At 33.6% G+C, this 18,661-nt stretch overlaps 3 protein-coding genes and 1 long non-coding RNA gene across 4 annotated transcripts; 2 read left to right on the forward strand and 2 right to left on the reverse strand.

The window, feature by feature from the left end:
• Window positions 1-502: 502 nt before the first annotated feature.
• On the forward strand, window positions 503-902 carry LOC108845000 (uncharacterized mitochondrial protein AtMg00300-like). Its single transcript, XM_018618274.1, has 2 exons — window positions 503-524; window positions 568-902. The coding sequence occupies exons 1-2, from the start codon at window positions 503-505 to the stop codon at window positions 900-902; spliced, it is 357 nt and encodes a 118-aa protein (XP_018473776.1).
• Window positions 903-6,360: 5,458 nt separating this feature from the next.
• LOC108844165 (ATP synthase subunit delta, chloroplastic) lies at window positions 6,361-7,312 on the forward strand. The gene is given in 2 exon segments (XM_018617380.2): window positions 6,361-6,561; window positions 6,564-7,312. Coding segments are annotated over 2 exon segments (702 nt in total). The 5' UTR covers window positions 6,361-6,437; the 3' UTR covers window positions 7,142-7,312.
• A 222-nt stretch (window positions 7,313-7,534) lies between these two features.
• On the reverse strand, window positions 7,535-8,765 carry LOC108844167 (uncharacterized). The gene is made up of 4 exons (XR_001948419.2): window positions 8,623-8,765; window positions 8,381-8,446; window positions 8,151-8,278; window positions 7,535-8,046 (listed from the first exon to the last, which is right to left on the reverse strand). It is a non-coding gene; the product is annotated as an uncharacterized LOC108844167 (long non-coding RNA).
• Window positions 8,766-10,129: 1,364 nt separating this feature from the next.
• LOC108848835 (uncharacterized oxidoreductase At4g09670-like) lies at window positions 10,130-11,696 on the reverse strand. Its single transcript, XM_057006552.1, has 2 exons — window positions 11,126-11,696; window positions 10,130-10,938 (listed from the first exon to the last, which is right to left on the reverse strand). Exons 1-2 carry the CDS (start codon window positions 11,591-11,593, stop codon window positions 10,315-10,317), a joined length of 1,092 nt encoding a protein of 363 aa, XP_056862532.1. The 5' UTR covers window positions 11,594-11,696; the 3' UTR covers window positions 10,130-10,314.
• Window positions 11,697-18,661: the final 6,965 nt, after the last annotated feature.

Raw genomic sequence — 18,661 nt, forward strand, 5'->3', positions numbered from 1 at the left:
TTTGACGAGGTCCCGGGGATGTAGGAAACGAACCCCGTTAACAAACTTAGTGCGTTTTTACTTTCTGCACTTGTTTTTGTCGCTCTCACTACATTAACAAAGTTTCTTTAAAAAAAAATTGTGACTTGCATTTACAATACTCATGATTTCTCTTGCACACATACAGACAAACATAAACAACTCATGCACACATACGGACAACTCAGTGTGGTGGAATAAAACGAGATGCATTGATCAGCAAATGAAGTAACTTGAAATTCAAACATCTATACAGTATATAGAGACTAATTATATACGACTTGACATATACATTAACAAATTGAGTGACTGCTGATGGAACAAGTAAGACTGACCAACGCTGGGTTGACAACGCTCCATGCCTTTCATTTTGTCGAAGTAACCACAGAATTATGTTGTGGGAAATTACATAAAGGTATATCTTACTGATGGATTATCTTTGGACATAGTTTATTGGAGATATTAACCTAAAAATGTCAGACAGATGTGTATGGAAGATTACGAAGGTTAGATTTGTGCCAAAGTTGATGTGAAATCTGATCTCATTAGGTCAACTTGATGATACGGAGCACGATGTCAACTTTAGTGGTGGAGCCTGGAGGGTCAAGAAAGGTTCTATGGTGGTGGCAAGAGGTCATAAAAGAGACACTCTTTATATGACGACGAGTTATCAAGATACTATTGTTGTTGTCGAGAATGCCAAACAGACCAAGTTGTGGCATTGTAGGTGGGTGCACATGAGTGAGAAAGGGATGAAACTCATGATAGAAAATGGCGCTCTTCCGGATCTGAAGACGGTGGATCATCAGATGTGTGAAAGTTGCATTCTTGGAAAGCAGAAACGGGCTAGTTTCTCTAAAGGAGGAAGAGAGCCAAAATCTTAGAAGTTGGAGTTGGTGCACAATGACGGGTGGGGGCCCTCTCCTGTTGCATCGCCGGGAGGTTCATACTACTATGTGACCTTTATTGATGACTCCACAAGGAAGGTGTAGGTTTACTTCATGAAGAACAAACATGAAGTGTTTTCAGTTTTCAAAAGATGGAAAGCCATGGTTGAGACTGAGACGAATCTCAAGTTGAAGTGTTTAAGGTCTGATAATGGTGGTGAATATATCAGCAAGGAATTCAAGAGATATAGTGCTGATAGTGGAATTAAGATGGAGATGACTATTCCTGGAACGCCTCAACAAAATGGAATAGCGGAAATGATGAACCGAACCTTGAATGAGCGTGCAAAGAGCATGAGATTGCATTGTGGATTGCCGAAGATGTTCTGGGCAGATGCAATTAATAACGCAAACTTATTAATAAACAGAGGACCGTCTGTACCGTTGGGATTTAAAATCCCTGAAGAAGTTTGGAGTGGAAAGAAAGTAAATCTTTCTTACCTAAAGGTGTTTGGATCCTTAGCTTATGTTCACGTTGATGATGATGCAAGAAGTAAACTTAACTCCAAGTCTAAGAAGTGTTACTTCATCGGTTATGGTAACGAGGAGTTTGGTTACCGGTTTTGGGATGATGAAAATCGAAAGATCTTCCGCAGCAAGAATGTTGTGTTCAACGAAGAAGTATTGTACAAGGATAAGCTAAAAGAAAGCTCGCAGAGAAAAGAGCCTGGAATTGTTGACTTAGATGATATCCTGACATCGGAATTGCAACAGGATACCGCAACAACAGAAGAAGAAATCTCTCAAGAAGAGAGTGGTGAGGCTGAAGAGAGTAATGATTCTGAAGTGGTCCTATATACACCAGTCACTTAGTTACGACGATCAAGTAAAATCATCAGAAAGCCTGTAAGATTTTCTCCATCGCTCAACTACGTTCTGCTCACAGATTGAGGCGAGCCTGAATGTTATGAAGAGGCTATGCAAGTTGATGAGTCGATCAAGTGGGAGCTTGCAATGAACGACGAGATGGACTCGTTGTTATCCAATCACACATGGGAGTTAGCAGATTTTCCTAAGAATAAAAAGGCATTGCATAACAAATGGGTCTACCAAATAAAAGAAGAACCTGATGGGAGTAAACGCTATAAGGCGAGGCTTGTTGTAAAGGGATTCCAACAAAAAAAAGGCATCGACTACACTGAAATCTTTTCTCCTGTAGTCAAGCTGGTGACCATTAAAACGGTTCTTAGGCTGGTAGCACAAGAAGATTTGCATCTTCAGCAGATGGATGTAAAGACGGCATTTCTTCACGGCGATTTGGATGAAGAAATTTATATGAAGCAACCCGAAGATTTTGAGGTTAAAGGAAAATAAAGCCTTGTTTGCAAGCTTAAAAGGAGTGTGTACGGCTTAAAACAAGCTCCAAGGCAGTATTATAAGAAGTTTGACAGCTTTATAAAAGGTATCGGTTTCTTGAGGTGTGAAGCTGACAACTATTGTTACTTCAAGAGGTTTGAAGAGTCCTACTTGATATTGCTCCTATACGTGGATGACATGCTGATAGTAGGAGCAGACTTGCATGAGATCAATAGGTTGAAGACGAAACTCTCAGAAGAGTTTGCGATGAAAGACCTTGGAGAAGCAAAACAGATTCTTGGGATGAGAATCAGTAGAAGCAAGGAATGTATAAGGCTATCACAAGAGGAGTATGTGAAGAAATTCATCAAGAGGTTTAACATGGATAATGTGAAGCCAGTCAGTACTCCACTAGCAAGTCATTTTCGGTTATCGAGAGAACAGTCTCCAAAGACAGATGACGAGATGGTGCATATGGATAAGGTTCCATATGCTTCTTCTATAGGCAGCCTGATGTACGCGATGATATGTACAAGACCAGACATGGCACATGCAGTGGGAATCGTCAGTAGATTTATGAGCAATCCAGGAAAGGAACATTGGGAAGTCGTTAAGTGAATTTTCTGATATCTGAAAGGAAATCCAAGTTTATCGCTATGTTTCACGAAGTCTGCGATGGGATTGCAGGGATATGTTGATGCTGACAATGGAGGTGACATTGACAGCACGAAGAGCACAACCGGATATGTCTACACTTTTGGCGGTACTACAATTTGTTGGGTTTCAAAGTTGTAGAGAATCGTAGCTCTATCAAGTTGTGAAGCTGAGTATGTTGCGGTAACGGAGGTAACAAAAGAGATGATGTGGCTACAATCATTTCTAGAAGAGCTAGGCCATGGTCAAGAAAAAAGTGTGTTGTACTGTGATAGTAAAAGTGCCATCGATTTGGCAAAGAATCTGGTTTACCATGTTCGGACGAAGCACATACATCGTCGATATCATTTCATCAGATCAGCATTAGAAGATGAAATGTTGGTGCTTGAGAAGATCCTAGGAAGTAAGAATCCAGCGGACATGCTGACGAAAATCGTGCCGTATGATAAGCTGAGGTTCTGTGCAACTTCAGTTGGCTTGTTGGAGTAATAAGCTGAGAAAATCAGCTACATTGATTAAGGTGTGAAGACAAATTGAAATCAGTCTTCAAGTGGAGAATGTAAGTCAAAGAATCACATTTTAATTGTTGGACGGTGAGAGAAGTTGGTTAAAATGGAGACATGGTGAAACCAAATTCAAAAAGAAAGGCTTGGTAAATTTGTCAACAACTATTATTCACCAACCTCTCAAGCTCTTCCTATAAATACGTGATGCATCTTGTTGTTGCTCATCATCCTAAAACAAAAACACAGAGAGAACAAGAATAAAGAGTTTGTTGAGAAGAAAAAAAATATATTTTTTTCCAAAAAATAACTTCTTAAAAAATTACGAGTAATTTATTGAGTGTATTTGGGATCGGGTGTGAGTTGAGAGTTTGTAAAAATTTCTCGGATTGATAATAAAAGATCTATAGTGGGTCTGGAGACCTAGGCAAAATTGACCGAACTCCGTTAAGAATTTTATGTGTGTTCTTCCCGTTCCCATAAATTTTGGTTTCCCACAAAATTTGGCCATATATTTCCTAACTAATGAGGTGGAAGACTGTATGAGGAGGTATGGAGAGACTATAATGCGCTTGTTTAAACTGAACAAAAACCAGTTTCAACAGTATTAATTTTGAAACATTATGCAATCGTTGGTGGATCTAGAACTTGTTATTACTCGGAGCATAAATGAAAAATATTAACCTAAGTACATTTATACACTTTAAACAAGGGCATAACTGAATTTTATAAGAATTGCTTTGGATTTAAAAAATGATATGGTGGGCAATCCCCACCCTTAGAGCACCATTAACCCAGGTGCTTAATGGATTGCTTAATGATTTTTGGATTTAAAAAAAAAAGAAAAAGAAGTAATTAGAGAAGAACCGTGCTTAATTAAGCATCAGAAAAGGCGTTGCTTATGAGACAGCTGTCGAAACATGAGTGGGTGGAGGTGAAGTTTGGTGTTTCGACCTTCTCTGCTTCTGCAAACATCATCCATGGTTGCTGCTCCTCGCACCTTCCTCTCCTTCTCATCACCTTCGCGCCTCCTCATTTCTCCTTCATCCACTCTACCCCGTTCCTTATTCGGCGGCGTCTCCCTCAACCTCCACCATCGCCAATCTGTTTCTTTCTCCGCCTCGAAGAAATCCCTAACAGTCGCGGCGGCCGCGAAGAACAATAGTGACAACCAATAACCCAGTCAAGGTGATAATTGAAAACCCTTCTTTGTTAGATTAGTAAAGTTTTGTGCTTTAGTTAATTAGGGGTTGAATTTTGTGAAAATACATTTCAATCACTTTTTGCCTCTGTTTTGATGATTTGTGTGTACAAATTGAAAATCCTCTTTGTTGGATTAGTAAAGTTTTGTGCTTTAATTAATTAGGATCTGAGTTTTGATCATTGCAGAATATTCACAACATGGTGATGTCACTGAACTTCACTGCTATCGCACTTGAGAATGTTGACTTCTCCATGAATCAATCTCTGAACTAGGTAGAGGGGAAGATTGAATTGACTAGTACATACTCTGTATATTCTATGGCTAACACATTGATTCTTGACAGGGTGATATGATTGCTCTTATTCTCCATGGTAAAGTATCAACCAACACTAGTAGTAGCCCACATGCTTTAGATGAGAAGGTAATGGGATCAACATTGCTTGCCAACGGAAACTCTGCCTTCAGATTAACTTGAACTAGCTTATAAATGTGCTGTCTGACAGGAAATGGAGCCTGAGATGCTAGAAATTGTCGGGGGTTCAGAGACAAGAGCGCAAGCAATGGTGGATGCAGCTATCAAGGTAATGATTCACAGCCACTTTCATATATTCTCTTGCTTATATACATATGTTTTGCTGAGTTGTTGCTCACTCTATGGTTCTAGGTTGCATCATCTGTAAAGGAAGGAGAAGATGCCATCAAAATGATCCAAGAAGCCTTAGACATGGTTGGCAAACATCAGCCATTACCAAGCTCTGTGGTCATCAAACATGAATACCATACAAATGGCGGCACAGAGCATCAACAAAATCCATCTCCCTCAGACGCATCAAAGCCTAAGGCTAACAACAATTTCATCTCACAAGATGGTTCAGAGAAAAAACGAGGCTCAAATGCCTTCAGAGCTAATCACATCCTGTGTTGCCTCTTGGCTCATGATTCAGGTTTGTGCATATTCAAGTCTTGTAAGATTGTAGTTTAGTCTAATTGATCTAGAAGCATGTATCTTACCGTGTTATCTTCTCATCACAATATTTATCTTCTCATCACAATGTTTCATAATTTTTTTAAAAAATCTCTAAATAGGATGCTTGCATTGGAGGACAAAAAATTGGAGTTTCTTAAATAAAGTGCTTAACATTCATTTATTATTAAAAAATGATTAAGCACTTCATTAGGAGTGCTAGGGATAATCATGCTTACTCCTTACTCCATGTACCTTGAATATCCCAAGTTTGTTCTTCCATGGGTGCTACGAATGAGAATTAATGCATTTGGTCTCATGTTCAATGTTCATCAGAAAGCCATGTTCGTTGAATCTTGTAGATCATAAAAGATTAAAAGGATGAGCGTGAAGAACTAGCTTGTAAATGACTCGATTATTTTGTGCTAGACTCTCTAATTTCATCCGGGTGAAACCAAACTAGGTCAGGTGAAATCGATTTTTAATCGAGTCCTCCAGCAACTTGGTCAAAAGTTTTTTTTTGACCACATGAGTCTCAATTGTTTCAAATTGTTATAGCTAATACGATAAATCAACATTATTTGTGGTATTACAGTTTTGGATAACTGGAATCGATCCTCGTTAATATGGAACACATATATCTTACCTATCAGATGTCTCCACGTGGCAAGTTCTCCATCCTCCTGCAATCTCAACATAAGATAAACCTTGTATTCTCTACCCTCGATCTTTCCTCATCAACAACTCTCCACCGTCCGTTTATAATTCCCCCAAACCTTACCTCCTTCTTCTCCTCTCGTCTTCGAGAAACCACAAACCACTCTCTCTTCTCTCTCTCTTCTCTCTCTGCAATGGCGTCTCTTCAGCAAACTATGTTCTCTCTGCAGTCCAAACTCCCTCCCTCATCTTTCCACATCGGAGGATCTCTCCCTCTGCGAAAGACAACCTTACCCCTCCGAATCAGAGGCGGAAACGCCGCGGAGCAAGAATGTCAGCCACTGCTGCAGGAAGCTACGCGATGGCTCTCGCGGACGTCGCGAAGAGGAACGACACTCTCGAGCTCACGAGCGCCGACGTGGAGAAGCTCGAGAACGTCTTCTCGGACCCGCAGGTGCTCAACTTCTTCGCCAACCCAACCGTCGAGGTCGAGAAGAAGCGTCTCGTGATCGACGAGATCGTCAAAGCGTCCTCTCTCCAGAGCCACACCTCCAACTTCCTCAACCTCCTGGTCGACGCGAACCGGGTCGACATCGTGACGGACATCGTGAAAGAGTTCGAGATTGTGTACAACAAGATAACGGACACGCAGCTGGCGGAGGTTAGGTCGGTGGTGAAGCTGGAGCCGCCGCAGCTCGCTCAGATCGCGAAGCAGGTTCAGAAGCTGACCGGAGCCAAGAACGTGAGGGTTAAGACGGTTCTTGATCCGAGTCTTGTCGCTGGGTTTACGATTCGGTATGGTGACTCCGGGTCGAAGCTTATTGATATGAGTGTGAAGAAGCAGCTTGAGGATATCGCTGCTCAGCTAGAGCTCGGTGAGATTCAGTTAGCTGCATGAGAAAAATTGTATTTGACAACCGCCTTCTTCTTTTTTTTACTTGTGCAAGTTTAATTCTTTCTCTCTTTTTTCCTCCATCAATCGTCTACATATATAATATACTGATATAAATAATTCTCTGAGTTGTTTCCAATTATTTCTGAAATGTAGTGAACCTGTTTGTTCGATTCATGAATCGTGATTATAATACTCATGAATCATGATTACAATGTTCCAGCTTAGACCGACGAAGAAACATCATTAATTATTATCAGATGTAATCGTATCAAAAAACCGTAGAAGAGCACCGAAATTAGAGAAATACTAAAAGCAGTAGAAGAGAAAGTTTTCTTGTAGTAATTTGTAGTAATAATATTTTAGACATAAATTATAGTGCCATTTGCAAGATAAATAGAGGAAGAAGCAGAAGCAAGGGGAATAGTTAGTACAGTATAATGATTACATGCATGTAATCATTAGAAAAACTATACACACAACACCCTGTTTATATCTGTCTAGCTCCTGCATCTACGAGTAGCCAAAATTTATGACCAATTACAACGCAAGAAAATATAAAAAATTCTGCTATACTGCTAAGTTTAACAAAAACTTAATCATCCTTAGATTCACTGCCACAAATTTACTTTGATCCAAATCCCTTTCACTAAACCATCAAGTTTTAGATGTGCTTACACAGCGATGCATGGACACATCAGAAACCTTGTTTAACAAAGAGCTCTTTCACTTTCCACGCTTCAACAAATGTTTTCTTTCGACCACTGAGTCTGAGATATATACAATGCATACAAAAGAGTCAAATCCTCTACAAGCAACCATGAAAACTAGAACAAGAAAGGATGATCATAGGATTCAAAAGCGGTGTGATAGACAGGATAATTAGGATCTGTTCTACTTAGCCTCTGTATCTGCAGTCCAATAAAAGAATACATCATTCACCAAAACACCCTTCTGAAGGTTAACAATATTTCAGAGACAACAAAAACAAAACACAAAGACGGAGTCTACTCACAATGTTGTTCTGAGACTTGAATGTCTCTTTAACTGTCAAGGCTACATCATCAGGATCTTGGACCAACTTCAAGGCATCTAACTGACTAGTTGCACCAGCAAAGAATCCAGAGCCTTGGACCGCACAATCTACATTAAGATAAGCCACAGCACTTGCAACTAAGTTGCAGTTGACACTACACGTTCAAAGAGGGAAGAGCATATTTGATTAGATAATTTAATCAATCAAACCTCAGTTTTTATCCCCACCATCAAAATGATCAAAGTCAGATCTCGGCAAGCATCCCAAAGAAACCTCTGCAATGAAAAAAAGAAACCAACCGCTTTATGAGAAACTGAGCAGGGGAAACCTAACTTCAAGCAACACAGAGCTAATAATTAATAAGTAAGGATCTTCATAGCAGAACCCTTTCCCTTTCTTGCGAGGATAGGTATTCTTGTGTTTATGAAAATCTCATCATCTCCGCTGATACCTTTCTCTGTTTCAACTTGGCATTTGCCTTTTCTGCAGTAAGTTCGAACAGATTTCCCCCCAATTGAGAAGATTATAGTTCATTGAAATCGATGGTAAGATAAGTATAGAGAGATAGCGAATGAAAAGGTTTTGAGGAATAGATACTCACTGAGGACGTTGAGATAGATGAGGATCATGGTGTAAATGTGAAAAAAAAATTAATCTGAAATTTTTTCAAAAATAGAATTTATAAAATAAAATACTAACAAAGTAATATATAATTTATTTGAATATAAACATAAAAATACAAATTTAAATTTATAAATATAAACCTTACATTTTAAGAAGAAAAGATGAACACCATAAATCAACCTACAAAATCAAGATAATATTGTGAGAAAGATACGAGAAAACTTAACAAATAAAACAAAAGTTTGTCTTCACGTTCAAAGAATTTAGAGAGAGAAAAAAGAGTTTTAGAGAGAAGGAAGAGAATTTTAGAGAGAACTGAAAGATTTTTAAAAACTTGTTCAGCCATTTTAGAGAGACATTATGTAAATTTAATTATATAGGCAAACAAAAACTGTAACTAAGTTAAAATTTACGATTAATATTCCAAAATATAAGTCCAATTCAGTTTTGGCTCGATTCTGGATTTCTGGTAGTTACGGATTTAGAGATAAAAATATCGAATAATTTTGGGTTTTAATTTAATATCGGATAATTCATATTGTTCGGTAAAAATATTGAATAACGCAAATACTTTTTTAATATTTAAAAATATATATTTGGGTAATTTAGCTTATAAGTAATATTTTTAGGATACTCAATTATTAGAAATCAAATGTACTTAATATTTGTAAGAATATAATTTTTATTTTAAATATTTATGCACCTAATTGGTTCTCGTTTTGGTTTTAATTATTCGGTCCAAAGATATATGATATGCTCGGTTATTTATAAAAATTCAGTTTAATTTTGATTTCGGTAGTATGGTTTGGCTCGTGTTCTGAATAAATGTGTCCGAACCTATACACTATTTTATATAGAATTTATTACAAATTATTTAATTTCGTAAACAAATATGCACTTGAAAAACATCAAAATCTAGTATATATAATATTGTTAAATAATAATATACAACGGTTGAATAAGTTAATGTTTATTGATTATTTTACATATCATACTAAATAAATATATATATATATATATATATATATATATATATATATATATATATATATAAAATAAAAATTTGAGTGTTAATATTAATTAAGCAAATCTACTTTTCAAATAGTAATTAGATATAAATAAAATTATGTTAATTATGTGAGAGTCATTGGATAATCTGCTTTCATCTTACTTTCACTACCGTTTGTGCCAGCTGATGGACAAACAGATTCTCACACAACTTTAAAAAATTCATCTAAATTTGGATACACGTTTTGTTAGAAGTACAAGATTCGTCAAAGTTCAAATTACATGGAACTATGGAGTTAAGAGATTCACAAGTGCTAATACACAGGTGACAATGAGTAACAAATAGTATAACAACACTAAACTCAAAATATTAGTAGCAACAACACACATACAACAGTACGGATACAAGGCACAACCGGGCAGAAGGATAACAACACTTAACGGATGATCAAAGTTTGAAAACAGAGAGATGAGAGGACTCATGACAACATTACTAATTTAGGCCTTCCCTTCAGCGACCAGAGAGACTAATCTGTTCACAGTTTTTATCAACAGACTCCTTAACAGCATCAACCACTAGCTGGGTCTTCCGGCTAATGCTCGGCCAAAACCCATCAGGCTTTGCACCTTTGTTCTTGATTTCACCAACCAATCGAGCAAACTCTCTCACCATACATGCCTCTTTGCGGAAGCTCCGTCTTAACCGTGTGCTCGCTCGGGGATTCACCCACGCGGTCACGAACTCATTGAACCAAGCTTTAGTGCTCGTTGTAAAAGATGCCTCGGTCTCCTTAAACGGGATAATGAAATCATGCACACTAAGCGTGCCGTTGGTTCCAATGGCGTTTATCTCCATTGTCAAGTTTGCCAAGAAGGAACAGTATATGGTAGCGGTTCGTCCGTCTTCCCAAGTCAGAGAAGCTCCACATGAGAGAATCACTCCTGCTTCGTTAAGCACAGCTCCGGGAAAGGCCGTGACGGTATTGGGGAGGTCGAAGTTGTTGGCTAAGAGAGTTGCTCTGATCGCGTACCATCCAGCGTCTCCGAGCGCACCGAGCCCATCAAGACCTGGCTTCACACGGATGTCGTTTTTGAGGAAATCTTCGTCTCCAGCAAATGAGAAGCAACTCTGTACCTGCAGATTCCAACATCGAGTAGAAACAAGACTTAAAAAAAAAAAAAAATTAAAAAGACAGCTCTTGAAACCACACTAGTTATGTTCTGTCAAGAAACTGAATAATTTTTACAAAGCCAGACACTTTATCTTCTACTATACAAGAAACCCTTAAGCTGATTTTCAATTAAATTAAATTGAAAAAAACATACGGTTTGAGCTGACCAAAGCGGTCGGAATCAGACAGAAACTCCTTAAGCTTAGCAGTTCTAGGATTATGAACCCACATAGTACCATCCATAATCTGAACACCATTAGCTTCACAAGCCGCAACGATCTTATCAAACTCAGCTACATTCAACGCGACGGGCTTCTCAAGAAGGATGTGTTTCCCTTTCTCCGCGGCGCGTATGGCCCACTCGACGTGGAGACTAGTGGGTAGAGGAACGTAGAGCGCGTCTACCTCCGGATCTTCGAGAATCGATTCGTAAGAGCCGTGGATTTTGGTCGATTCAGGGTAGCCGTTGGATGTAGCGAAAGATTTAGCTTTCTCAAAGGAGCGGCTTGCGACGGCGGCGATGGTGGCGTTTGGAGCGAGGTTTATGGCGCGAGAGACTTTGCGGGCGATTTCGGCGCAGCCCATTACTCCGATTCGGATTGGCGAGTCGGTGGCCATAGCTGTTGGTTTCTCCGGGGAGAGGAGAGAGAATGAGGAGGAGGATGGATAAGAGAGGTGGAGCTTAAGATACAAAAACAAGAACCGTTAATCGAACGAAGAGACCACCTCGAATTGAGGACACACTAAAATTTGGAGTGTATGGCTTACGTGGCATGTTTGGTGGGAAACACGGGAAAACGGCCATTTCATACCCAACATATCGCGATATGTTCAATTCATACCCGACTTATATGGTCGTGCCAAAACATACATGAACTTATATGGCTGTGCTAAAACATACCCAACTTATATTTTTTTGGCAAAATCATACACCAGTCGCCACATCAGCTGTTATGTCATCTATTTTTGCTCGCGTGGATGCAACATCAGCTAATTTTGCTGACAAATATGCCATGTATATATTTTTTTTAAAAACTAAATAATTTTGTATTTTAATTTTAATATGAATAAATTAGCTCTTAATTTTTTTGGCAAAATCTTATAAAATTTTATTTTATATATGTATTTTAATTAAAATTTTATTCATATTAAGAGCTAATTTAGATTAACAAAATCATAATTAATTAAAATACATATATAACTCTTATAAGGACGGTTTTTGATATGATCGAAATCTCTTATATAAGATTAGAATTCAATTAATTTCTTTTTTTGTTAATTTTACTAAATAATATAAAATAAAAATTTATATTTTATAAAAATTTATTTTTATAACAAAATTATTTAGTTTTTTAAAAAATTATATACATGGCATATTTGTCAGCAAAATTAGCTGACGTTGCATCCACGCGAGCAAAATAGATGACATAACAACTGATGTGGCGACTGGTGTATGATTTTGCCCAAAAAATATAAGTTGGGTATGTTTTAGCACAACCATATAAGTTCATGTATGTTTTGGCACGGCCATATAAGTCGGGTATGAATTAAACATATCGCGATATGTTGGGTATGAAATGACCGTTTTAAACACAATGGAAGCGTTTTTATAAAAGAGTGGAGACTACATAAAGTTAGATCATGATTCTACCAACTGCTCCATACCTTTCATTTTTCATGTTTATATTTGTTTATAAGAATTTGTCATAATTAAAAGAGAAATTCTCTAAAATAATTTGTCACAAATATAACACACAAAGAAAAAATGATCAAAATATTTTATTTAAATAGTTGATTTACATTTATACTCCTAGGATTAACTAATGTAAATCTTAGGATTAGAGTTAATGAATAGCGTTTTGGGTTTAGGTTTAAAGTTTTATAAAATAAAAAGTAAATACTAAAAGTTTGAAAATATCTTTTTTTAAAAATAGTTTCAAAAAGCATTTTAGAATTTAAAAAAAAATAAAAAAATTTTGAAAAATAATTTGAAAAACAAATTTATAAAAAAAATTGAATTTGAAAACATATAATTCGAAACTATTAATTCGAAACTATAAATAATTTTAAAATTTTTAGTTTTTCTTATCTTTATTTTATTTATTTATATTTATATATCTAGGATATAAAAGTCTTTTGCCTCCTTGAATAAAACATTTTGGTCATTTTCTTCTTTGTGTGTTATTCTTGTTACAAAAAACATAAAAAATGTCTATCTAGAAGAATTTATTTAGAAATCTTATCTTGAATAAAAATTTTCAAGCTAGACCACACCTTTTATTAAGACATGTCATTTTTTCCTCTGAATAAATGTAGCGATGATGATACCCAAATAATTTTGAAAACTCATTTCACAGATAATGCATACTTTCAAAAACAACCTACAAATTCAATTCAACCTCAAAACCAACCTTTTTGTCATTATTATTCACCTTTGAAAGTTCTAATCCCTCCTTATGTTTTTGAATTATTTACAAAATTTTCATTACTAATTTAATTTTTAATTATTTCGAAAATACTAAAGCCTCTATTACACCCTAAACATTTTTTCTTATTTACAACAATATCATTATCATCAATTTTTCAATCACCATTAACAACTATTTTTGAGCTCTCAAAACCTCTAGAATTCAATTTTCAACCACTTTTTGTGTTACTAAATAAACAAATCTTCATTTCCTCTAATTTTCTCTTCATTTTCATCTTAAAAACTCTCATAACTTTCAATTTCATAAGTACAACTTCATATTTTCGAGTGTTATTCAGTTGTGAGTCATCAAAGTTGTTTCTTTTTACTCATATTTGGAGCTTGGATGGTGAAAAATGGTGGAATCGGGCTTTACACTGGAAAAAGGTAAATATTTACATGGTTTTTGGTCATTTTTCAGATATGTGTCGACGTTCTTCTTGTCTATTTGTAGAAAGTCAAACTTGGTTAATTTCCAAAAACTAACATGTTCCCAAAAATAAAAATATGTATTGTATATGAAGTCTACTTTTGAAAGTCAAATCCGGGATGAATTCTGGTCAATTGCAAAAATTAACATTTTCAAAATGTAGTCTGAAAGAAAGTCTACACGTATAAAATCACAATTTTTTTTTTTTAAATACAAATACAAACATGAATTTTTTTTTGCTAATTTTGTAAAATGTATTCTTTTGCACGTTATGGTTCAATTACCTTTTGTATATAGAGAATGGGTGATGAAAGACTCTTTGTGGGAGTTTGTGGTCGATGATCGGAAAAAGGAGAATGTTCTTTGTGTATGATGGTTTTACACATGGTGAAATTCTTGAAATGGCACAAGAACATTATGATCTGGACAAGAAAACTGAGATGGTGGAACTAACATATTCCTTACCAGACGTAATTTTAGAGCAAATGGGTCCGGATATTCCTTTGTGTATCAAGCCAGTGCCAAGTAGAACCTGGAGGTGATGACGATGCTGATGTGTCTAATGGTGGTGCTAGTATTTTTGCTGATGATGCTCAAGCAATTGCTGATGTTGTTGTTGATGCTGACGATGTTGTAACTACAGTGATTATTAGAACTTATGTTGAATTTTTAGGTCATTAGTCAGTGTTGAACTTATTAGTTTTATTGTTGCTTTGGATGCTGTCTAAATCTCCAAATAAGACTAATACTGAAAACTTATGATATAAATGATGCCTGATAGTTTAGCAGCAGATTTCTGTAGAAGTCTTCTATAAAAGAATACTAAAACTTAAGTCTACTGACAAGCAAAATATACATAAGTTTATTACAACCATCAATCTAATAAATGTAGACTTACTTAGAAATATGTTTTTGTATTTTTACTGTTTGAAATATACACTTGAGATTGAGACATATTGTAAAGTTTTGTAATTATTTTTACTCTTAAAACTTCTTGAGAAGTTTTTTTCTATAGATTTTCTTCTTCTCACATGTGTATTAGTTATTGTTTTAGCTTAAGATAGTTTTAACTTTTTGGCTGATTAGAGTATCTTCTAAAAAGTTGATTGCTAACAAAAATTAAAAATATCATAAAAATGAAACACAACTATAAAATGAATACAATGTTTATATCAAAATAATTATTTACAAATGAATATTTAAATTATTAAAAAAGCAATTTATTAAAAAAAAATATAGAGCATTTGATTATTCATATTTTTGATATCTCAAATAAATTCTTGGAAAGAATACGTGCAAAATAAGATAAAATTATGATAAAACATAAGATAAAAAATTCAAATCATATTTTAAAGTTTATGTCTTCGTAGACTTTATTTGAAGTCTACTAGCCTTAATTTTTAAGTATAATTCACAAGAAGTCTACACTAGCAAAACATTTTCAAATATAAAAATGTACATTTACAAAATTTGAAAATTGTTTGTTCTTCAAAATATTTTAAAATACTCCATCTGTATCATTATAATAGGTGTTTAAGGTTTTTGCACAAATATTAAGAAAATTCAAAATTTTATACAGTTTTTCTTGATTAGATAAAATTATCATTAAATAAAACAAGTTCAACCAATAAAAAAAGATGTAGTATTTTGTAATTGGTCACATATTTTAGATGACATTAAATTTTATCTTGATTAATGAGAACATCACTTATTATGAAACAAAATAAAAATCTCTAAACACCACTTAATATGATACAGAGGGAGTAGTATTTTTAACCTAAACTAGCAGCAAAGCAAAAATGTAAAGTTTGTATCTATAAATTTAGTTTTATATAAACACAAAATACATATTTAAAATGAATAGATGTAAGTCTTACATTTTTGGAAAATGATTTAAAAATTTTAGAAGAGAATACCTGGAAAATAAGATAAAATTATGAGAAAAATAAAAGGTAAAAAATTAATTAAAATCATATTTGAGTAGACTTCTAATGAAGCCTCCTTAAAAGTTAAGGTTAGCAGAGTTCATTTAAAGTCTATTCAATCCAAAAAAATAGATCTAAAAATATGTATACATTATATATATGAAAATAACTTCAAATCTAAAAAAATAGAAAATATAATTTGTAAGAAAAAATAGTAGTAAAGTATAGACATAGAGTTTGAATATATAGGTTTATTTAAATATAAATACAAAAACACATTATATATGTAAATCTTACATTTTTGACAGAAGAGGATAAAAACCATGGAAGAAAATACCTGAAAAATAAAAATAAAATTATGAAAAACATAAGACAAATAATTAAAATCATATTTTGTAGATTTTTAAGGAAGTTTGCTTAAAATTTTAAGCTACAAGACTTCAATGTCTGCTTAAACTTTTATGCTACTAGACTTCATTACTAGCTTTAGCAGACTTCATTAGAAGTCTATAATATCAGATAATTTTCAGATCTGAAAAAATATGTAAATTTTAAAATGTGAATAAATATTTTTAAATTTGACAAAACTTTAGAAAATATCATTTATAAGATAAAATAGTAGAAAAGTAAATACATGGAGTTTGAATATGTAAATTTATTTAAATATAAATACAAAATACTGATTTAAATTTTATAAATGTAAATCTTACATTTTTGGGAGGAGGAAATATAAACCATGTAAGAAAATACCTGCAAAATAAAGATAAAATTATAAGTAAAAACATAATACAATTTTTTTTAAAGTCTACAATATGAGATAATTTTCTGATATGAAAAATATGTACATTTGAAAATGTGAAAATAGTTTTAAATCTGAGAAAACTTTAAAAATAGAATTAATAAAATAAAATACTAGCAAAGTAAATGCACATAGTTTGAATCTATAACTTTATTTGAATATAAACATAAAAATGCACATTTAAAATCAATAGATCTTAAACTTACATTTTTAGAGGGGAAGATGATAACCATGAATGAACCTACAAACACAAGATGATTTTGTGAGAAAGACATGAAAAAAGTTAACAAACTTAACAAAAGTTCATCTTCACATTCAAAGAATTTAGAGAGAAATAAGAGAGTTTTAGAGAGAAGAGAGTTTTTAGAAACTTGTGCAGTCATTTTAGAGAGAGTGTAAATTCCATTTATATATGGAGACAAAAATTGTAACTAGATTAAAATTTACGACAGTGTAGACTTCTTTTTTAATCTACTAAACTTGAAATTTTGGAGTAAACTTTATTGTAAGTCTTCTAAGTAGACTTCTTTGTCAGTGCTTTAAACTGGATTAGATTGGAATTTAGTTGGTTAAATCCGGTTAGATTAAATTTGATTAGACTATACTTCTTTGTTAGTCAACACATATTTTTATTTTCCTATTTCTTTTATTTTTTTAGTAATTTATATATTTTTACTTTAATTTCTTTCTTTGTTTTTAATAGTTATAATATATAATTTCACATTTTTATTCATACAGAACTTAGTTTAATTTTAAAATAATGACTTTTTTGTAAACACTAATTCAAGTAGACTGAATTGTAAGTCTGCGAAACCCTAACCACAAAACTCAAACCTTAAATGTTACCTTGATAATCAAAATAGTCTCAATTACTGGATCAAATATCCAAATTTGAAAAATATAAACTACTGAACACCAATATGAAAATTTAAATCAATAAAAGAAAAAAAAATATCAATCTAAATCTAATCCTAAAATTCTAACCTTTAAAGATATAGAGGTGTACATTGGAGATGCTCTTAGAACCTTTTGCTACTAAACCATAAACATTGTCAAAAACATGGTCACCAAATCAACATATATTCTTTTAAATTATTCAATTATATATATTTTAGTTTATAAACTCCATATTAACCCTGACATTGATGATTGATTAATAATTTCACAAAAATTATTTATACATTTTAAAAATTAATTAATTAGATCTAATCATGATGTAAACTACAAAATAAGTCTGCATAGTAGAGTGTGTAAGAGGTCTACATATATGCAGACTTTCTTTGTTATTTTTTGACTTATGAAGAACATAACTGTAAAATAACATTCTGGTTTTGTTTGGTCATATGGGATAAATAGTGGTTTTAATACCCTTTTAGGTTGATTTTGCATTTGATTGAATATAGAGACTACTTTTAGGGTTACAATCAATATTTGAATCGGTTTTAGCAAATCTCCCTAATGTTTAAAAGATAAATAAATCAATACAAAGAAGCTAGAAAGAAGGGGAAAATATGACATTTAGAACTTGAGTTCCTGATAAGACTTTTGATCTTTTAAACCATTTTGGACATGTTCTATCATCCTTCTGTAATGAAAATAGTAAATTAAATTTTTAAAAATATAAGAAAACATGAAAACTATAAGAAACATAAGTAAACTATTTATATGTTTAATTTTCTTAATAATAGTGTAATTATATTTTATTTATTTTCTGACTGAGCATAGAATACTCATTATGGCCATCTCATAGTTTAGAAATCAGATACTAACTATTATACATTAATCTATTTTTGGTATATAACGCTAACAAAATTTTTCTTGTACTGTATATTCTACCTTTGCTATAATTCATTCCCAATGAAATGAGGGGAGATGTTGTATTCTGGCAATATATTGTTAGTCTACCTAAAGCTCAATTACAGCTTCTAGAATTAACTCTATGTTTTACCTTATCTTGTTTATGTGTCATATCACGTTCTAGCTATTATCTAATCCTATGTGTGGGGAAGAATAGATTTCCCATCCATTATAAAATGTTCTACTCTATGTAGGATATATATTATAG

Source organism: Raphanus sativus, chromosome 3 (genome assembly GCF_000801105.2).
Source record: "Raphanus sativus cultivar WK10039 chromosome 3, ASM80110v3, whole genome shotgun sequence".
NCBI classification, from domain to species: domain Eukaryota; kingdom Viridiplantae; phylum Streptophyta; class Magnoliopsida; order Brassicales; family Brassicaceae; genus Raphanus; species Raphanus sativus.